We start from the raw sequence: 7,264 nt of genomic DNA on the forward strand, positions 1-7,264 counted from the left end.
CCCCCCATTTATTTTACTGTGTGTTTATATAGTTGATAGCTTTTTAGGCTCTGCCTTTTGTTTATGAGGCATCTGAAAAATTCCTGAAGCAATACAGAAGGAAAATAGTGATTATTTCACAGAATGAGAGAATCGATTTGCTTGGAAGAGACCTCTGGGATCATTGAGTTCAACTTTTGCCCTAACACCACCATGTCAACGGTTTAAAATAAACAAACAAAAAAACCTCACAACAACGCCTTGTAAACAGCTTCTAAGTTTGACTCTAGCGTGTTTTCTGGTGCTCAGATAAAAGACCTCTCCGAGGTGGAACATGCTGAGAAAATGCTAAGATGGATTTCTAGAGTGGGATTCCTTGTATGTAAGTGTCCAGAGTTTTGACATCTGGCCCCAGTGAGACCTCTGCAGTCTGTAATCACAGATGGGAATTCAGATGCCCTCTTATCCCACCCATCCTCAACGTAGGCTGGGGTGAATTACCTCCTGGATTTGACTGTAATCCCGTAAATAGCATAGGAGGTTTGACAGAGCTCAGGGGAAGCAGCCTGTGGCTAGGGCTGGCTCACAGCATGCTGCCTGGGTCACACCTGCAGAGGACCAAATGACAAGGTATGCAGAAAATACACAGTGAATTATGGTTAGGGGTTTTCTCACTGAAGAGTTACCTTTGAGGACCCGTGTTAGTCAGGACGACAATTCCATTAAGAGGATTATTGCATACTGTGGTGATGTTTTAGGCTAAGTTTTGAAATCTTCATTATGTCACGTGCTCCACATGGAGGCTTAAGTCTTCTGGAAGCCCAAAGTTACATGATAATTTCAGAAACTTGAGATCATCTTGTGTGTGCTGTTTCAGTGTTGTGAATCTCATAGCAAAATGCCAGCAGTGTGTTTCAGGCTTGTATTTAATGATGTGGAAATTAGCTATTCTTTTTTCCCTGAGTAGTTAGTGCAAAGTAATAAGTGTTTTGCGGCTTTATGTTCTGTGGAAATCATTATTTCCTTCCTCCTCATTTTATGTTTTTAGGTGAAGCCAAATGGCTTCTGCAGAGTGGGATAGTAATTCTTCTTCCCCATGGCTATGACGGTGCAGGCCCTGAGCACTCGTCCTGCCGGATGGAACGGTTCTTACAGGTACCCCACCACAGCTCTCAGATTCACATATCCCCCATCACAGCCCTGGAAATCAATGCCCTGGGAGTCTTGCCACAAAATGCCCTGTTCCTGGTATACCTGTGACATCAGAAGCTGGAGACATACCACGATCTTACCATCGTGATGAGATAGGAATGGGCTAGGCTGAAAGTAGAGAAAGAAGGGGTACTGTGATGAGAAGGTATGGGTCTAAAAGTGGCATGGAAGCAATTTTGGTTTAAATGCTGCCACAACAACTCTGGTGCAAGATGCTGATTGAACCTTGTAAGAAATGCTTGCTGTTCCTGTTGCATCTCTGTCACCTGCCCAGGTGGGTGTGTGGTAACATGAAATTTCCTAATGTGAGATTTGCGTAGTGCTTACAGCGGCCCTGTGCCCTCTGCGGACAGCCCTAGTGGGACATGCTTCAGTACTGCCTGCTGTCTTTTTTCCAATTGCTGCTCCTCAGCAGTGTCGCCGTACCACAGAATGAGTCCAGTTGCAAGACAGTATTGCTGAATTGCAAATAGCAGACCTCTAATGAACACTTACAGAAAACATTTTGGGGGTTGGCATCAGAAACAGGCAGCCATCCTCTTGAGCAAACCACTCACAGATCTGTCCACTATGCAGAGATGATAGAAACAGAATGCTGGACACTATTAAATATCAGTTAGTAAATCTGTGGCACAGTTTTACGAAAAAAAAAGAAAAAAAAATCCGCTCTTTTGCCCTTGTGACTATAGTGAGTAAATGAATGCCTTTTCATCTGAGTAATGGCTTAAGGAGGGGTTTGCAGCATGTTTAGAGGTGTGCTGCCACTCTCATGAAGAAGTTGTGACCTCTCCACTGTGAAAACAACTGTCAGGCCCTGGTTACAATATGCTAGAAGGAGGCCATTCAGATATAATCTTACCGGTTAAATGCTAAAGGTATTTCTTCTCTGAAGTTGTTCTTCCTTGGCAATCAATGTCTGAATTGGGATACTTGCTCTTGTATTCTTATATTAGTCAGCATGCCTTATGTGTCTGGATTTTCTCTTGCATATTTGGCTCGCTGCTTGCTTCTTGACAAGGTATTGCTGTGTTTTCCTTATATAGTTGTGTGACAGCTCAGAAGAGGGAGTCGATGGGGACCAGGTCAACATGTCAGTTGTGCATCCCACCACCCCAGCACAGTATTTCCATTTACTCCGGCGGCAAATGGTCCGAAACTTCAGGAAACCTCTCATCGTTGCTTCTCCCAAAGTGTTACTCAGGCTCCCTGTAAGCTGAAAACTTTATTTTCCTTTTTCTTCTGTTTTGGTTTTTTCCCGTCTCTTCTTCCTGCTCTTCTGTGTTCTCTTCCTTCTTTCTCTTTGTTATTCCTCTGTATTCTCCAGTCTCTGTTTTGGGTCACATCAATGGGGTTTTGCCTGTTTGGGGCTGGATATGTTGATGACTAAATCTGGGTGGAGGTGAGCTGGAAGTAGGGTTGAGTCTAAGTCAGGCAGTGTTCTTGGGAATCGTACAGTCCCACCTTTCATTGGTGGGAATGGGAATAGTAGGGAGAGGGAAGACTGTATCTTTTGTACTTACCAAAAACCTCTTCTCCCCAACTCTGGCCTGAGGGGAAAGGTGGCAAGATTTGGTAACTTCCAACTCTCCCCCATGTAGGCTGCTGTATCAAGTTTTGAAGAAATGGCCCCAAGGACAACATTCAAGCCTGTCATTGGTGACTCCTCAGTAGATCCTAAAAGGTAGCTCTACTTTCTTAGAGGAAAAGCTCAGAAAGAATGTCCTGTCCCTTTCTCCTACCTAACAGCTCAAGTTTGAGATGATGTGAAACAGGTGACTTTGGGCGGAAAATGTTTTATGGTGGGTGACTTAATTTTGTTTCTCTCCTTTTCTTCTGCTTGCTTGTTGGTAGTTACCACATCTGTCTGCGTAATAGTGAAGTGTTCAGGCTTTCAGCCCTTGCCCCCACAGGGAGGTAGTGACCACAGTCACTAATCTGGTGGGCACTGTTCTGCAGCATGCCTGTTAGCTAACAGTCATGGGAGCAGCTGTTACGTGAAGAGATGTGGAATTTTTATTCTGGTGTTGGAACACCTGAGCCGATGAAGTACAGTTGGGTCAATAACAAATTGCGTGTGTTTATCTCCCTCCCTCCCTGCACATATTCTAAAGAATCCTGTTCACAATGGGCGATTCTGGCCTTCATTTTTTTTCCCTATTAACATTCCTATCTGGTCCTTGTGCCAGTAGTACCCAAATCTGACAGCATCGCTGATGTTTGCATCCTCACCCACAATCAAAATGCTGGAAGTATCTTAGCATCTTGGGTTTTGTAAGTGGAATGGTGAGGCACAAAGGGTGAGGTTTATCTCCTTGCCTTTTTCCAGTAAGTTTAGGCAGCCAGGACCTCTGATTGCTGGAGGGCATTGCGTATCTCCAACAGGCAGTTCCTCTTTGGCATGGGAGAGAATTGTCCTCCGGAGGTACTTCTCTCCCCCTCCAGTTTATTCTCTGCGGAGAGTGCATAGATGACTAGCTTCGACTAGGTGTGTGATTTATAGATAGTTAAAGCTGAGAGAGATTAATCCCATTGTAAGGTAACTTTCCCAGGGTTACTGAAGAAACAGGACCTCTGGGCTCTGGCATACTGTGCCCAAAGGTTAGTTTGCCAGCTGTTGGAGGGGAGTGGGAGGGAAGGGAAGGCAAAGAAGAGAAAAGATGGTCAAGGATAGTAATTTAGCTTCATAAAGATGTTTTTTAAAGTTTGGCTGGTTGTTTTTGTTGAAAGTGTGAAATTGTTCTGCATGGAGTCTCTGTAAAACACTATACTTGGAAACGTTATTTTTCTTTAGTGTCACCCAAGTGGTGCTGTGTTCTGGTAAGCATTACTATGCTTTGGTGAAGCAAAGAGAGACACTAGGAGAGAAACAACACAACACTGCTATTCTGAGACTTGAAGAACTGTGTCCTTTCCCCCTGGAAGCTCTACAGCAAGAGTTGAGCAAATACAGCCGTGCAAAAGGTCAGCCAGATTTTTACCTTTGTGTTTCTAGACTCTCTGAGATACTGAACTAAATCTGTTGCCTGCCTTTTAGGATGAAGAGTTGTAGTGGCTTTTTCCTCTTTGCTCTTCCCCCTCCATATATCTAGAGTTTCTGGAGTGGGATAATACAAATGTTTACCACTTGTGCTAAAAGAACCTGTCTCTCTGCTGTTGTTAGCTTCCATAAAGCACTACTGAAAATCAGGGTGAACCATTTGGGGCATTTATTGCATTTGTCTTTGCAGTCCAGTCCTTTAAGTAGCTTTTGAAAACAGCAGTAGAAAAGCAGAATAAACCCACAGTATACCCTACTGGTGCACATACTTTTGGTTTGACTTCAGCAAATTGTGACCTGCAAAGGACTTCAATCTGGCAAGCCTTCATTTCAAAAATAGTGCCAAGACAAAAAAAGTAGAGGTGCTACACAAGAAAAAACTGTTTTTCTTGAGCTGCTGAAAAGATAAATATGTGCATTTGTGATGTACCCTTATCCTTCCTTTAGTCTTCACCTGGAGTCAGGAAGAACCACAGAACATGGGTCCGTGGTCCTTTGTGTCACCACGGTTTGAAAAGCAGCTGGGGGTTAAGGTAAGATGTCTCCATGGTGTTTTAGTCTTTAAAATGAAGTTTGAAGTTCTCCTTGAATGCAAAATTCTGTGGTGCTTAGACAGAAAACTAATCCTGATGCCTAAGCCAAATGCGTGTTCTAATTTAAGCTACTTATGCTGTTTATGGCACTATTTAGTGGTGATTTCTTTTAGCCCATGTTTAGTCATAGTAGACAAGATGATGAAAGATTCCAGGTAGGAAACAACATGCTTGAAGAGAGTAGGAGGAGAATCCAAAGCTGCCGTTTGCTCTGGCAGATCATGCACTATAATATTCTTGGACCCATGGTCTTTGGGAGATGGAGGAGAACTTCCTGAATTACTTTGGCTGGGACTGCCCAGCATCTGACAGCAGATATCACCACGGCATCAGAGGACCTCAGGATGCGATCCTATGCTTGTGCTTCATTAATCATTTCCTCCTAACTCAAATTTCAGCTCCATCTTGTGAGTAGACCTCCTTTACCAGCCCCAGCAGTTGGCATTGGAACCTTACACCACCAGCAGCAGGAAGACATTCTTACCAACACATTTATCTAAGTTTTCAGTGGTTGGATGACTCCTCCTGTCAGTCATATTTGGTGCCTCCTCTTGTGAAGAAAAACAAAAGCCAGACCCTTAAGACTTGTAGTTCTTCAAAATGGAAGAAAAGAATGGAACAAGTTCTATAACGATGAAGCAATTTTTTCATGTAGAGGAATACCTAAAATGAGAGGTAGTGCCTGTTACTCTAGATACTTCTTGTTCTCTTGTAGTATTTTCTACAAAACATCTTTTTAAAGTTTTAAAAAAACCCCACAAAAACCAACCAAAAACCAAAACAAAACAGTTCAGGGGACAGACTGGTCAGGTGGCTATAAAATACCTTATATCACGTTGCTTATCTGCACTTGACAGTTCCCTGGGATGGTGCATGTGTGGAAACAGTTTCTGTTTCTACAGAAGTGTTAGTGCTGTTTGGTTGAATAAAAGCTTCCCCATGCCTGGGAATGAGCCATTTCTATGGCGGAGTGTTGTGGATTTTCTCATTTCTTTTCTGATGGGCCAGGAATGAAATCTTTTGCAGCTCTTGGTGCTCTTCTCAACACGTGAGTTGTTAAAGCAGGATTCCTGGGGGGGACCTTGCAGGATGGCTCCTGAAACCTTCAGGCACCACTGTTTCTCTCACGTCGAGAAGCAGTGCTTTCACATCAAACTTGCGGGGTGGAAGGCATGCTGAAGGGATAGTGCCCTATTTTAGAACCATAGTTTGTAGAGGCCAAACCAGTTTCTAGAGGCTAGTCTGAAGAGTAACACACTGCCTCCTACCTGGGAAATTCTTCTCAATGTCTTTCTTCTGGTTTGTTGGGTTTTTTACTTAACCTGAAGATTATACTGTTAAATTGGTCCATTGGTTTAATCTTCTGTGTTGACAAGGAACGTGTAACTTCTCGCTAGTAAAGCCAAAGGGAAGTCCCAGGCTTTTTCCAGTCCCAGGCTACTGTGTTGTTTCACCAGTTCTCATGAATGTGGCCTGTTTTAGAGGCCTTAGTTGTGCTCAGTTTCTTCCTGCTCAGTTCCCACACAAAATCTTGCTCATTGAGTCCAAAACTGTGGCAAGCTAAACAGAAAAGTGCAACAAGGCAGGCTGCAAAGAGTTTGTGGGACAACTTGCTGAAAGTTGTAGTAGTGAGGCCTCTTTCAAATACGCCAGAAGCTGCAAGAGTGAGAGGTGGAAGAATTAGGAGGTCAAAGGGATTTACCAAAAAATCTGCTGTAGCAAAAACCCCCAAACCTCATGGCTTCTTTTAATTTTTTGTTTGTTTGTTTTGTTTTGTTTTGCTGGGGGAGGTCCTCATCTGGAGGCCTGTTGCGAGATTCCTGAGCAAAAGCTCTTCTTTGCAGTGTAGGTATTGCAGACTTTGTTGTGAAAAGACGTGTTAATGAAACAAGTTATAGAAGAAATTGGTGAAAGGAACCGGCAAATGACAAAACAGGAGGCTAATCAGCCAGGTTTTCTGAAGGAGCTCAAACATACAGGTATTCAAGCCATTTGCAGAAGTTCCCAAAATGCACCTTTGCTCCAGCAACAGGATGAGGTGAGCAGGAGAGGATAGTGACTAAAAGGAGTTCAGCTTTAGCCCTCATGAGCAAGGAGTGACCATGGGTCTTCCCCTTGTCACAGCTTCTCCTGAGGGCCCTAAGGTCTCCTGAATCCCATCTTTCCTTCTACCAAGAACAATTCTTCTTCCCCCCACAGTGTGTGGGAGCTCTGCATCCATTTAGAGGACTAGCGTAAAGGTCAACTAGAACTCCACAAGGGACCTGTTAGGGCTCCTAAAAGGCCCTGTTACACCACTGCTCTTGTTCTTCTGCTTGTGTGACTTTTTCAACTAAATGTGTTTGGAAAAAATGAGAAAAGCCCTTTGCTCTCCACTCCCAACTGCTGAGACATTTCTGTAGCCACACACTCCGTACCTCAGCAGTCAGCATTCAGCTCCCAG

General features: G+C 43.7%; 1 protein-coding gene across 1 annotated transcript; it reads left to right on the forward strand.

Moving 5' to 3' along the window:
* The first annotated feature begins 1,065 nt into the window (after positions 1–1,065).
* On the forward strand, positions 1,066–5,573 carry LOC104158871 (probable 2-oxoglutarate dehydrogenase E1 component DHKTD1, mitochondrial). Its single transcript, XM_009696630.1, has 6 exons — positions 1,066–1,134; positions 2,235–2,399; positions 2,790–2,872; positions 3,983–4,152; positions 4,676–4,761; positions 5,220–5,573. The coding sequence occupies exons 1-6, from the start codon at positions 1,117–1,119 to the stop codon at positions 5,319–5,321; spliced, it is 624 nt and encodes a 207-aa protein (XP_009694932.1). The 5' UTR covers positions 1,066–1,116; the 3' UTR covers positions 5,322–5,573.
* Positions 5,574–7,264: the final 1,691 nt, after the last annotated feature.

The sequence above is a fragment of the Cariama cristata genome, unplaced genomic scaffold (genome assembly GCF_000690535.1).
Source record: "Cariama cristata isolate BGI_N322 unplaced genomic scaffold, ASM69053v1 Scaffold33493, whole genome shotgun sequence".
Taxonomy (NCBI): Eukaryota; Metazoa; Chordata; class Aves; order Cariamiformes; family Cariamidae; genus Cariama; species Cariama cristata.

Excerpts from the sequence above, each read along its gene's own strand:
- LOC104158871 (XM_009696630.1), top strand. Across the intron at positions 4,153-4,675 it reads CAAATACAGCCGTGCAAAAG|TCTTCACCTGGAGTCAGGAA; the intron begins GTCAGCCAGATT and ends TCCTTCCTTTAG. Across the intron at positions 4,762-5,219 it reads AAAAGCAGCTGGGGGTTAAG|CTCCATCTTGTGAGTAGACC; the intron begins GTAAGATGTCTC and ends CTCAAATTTCAG.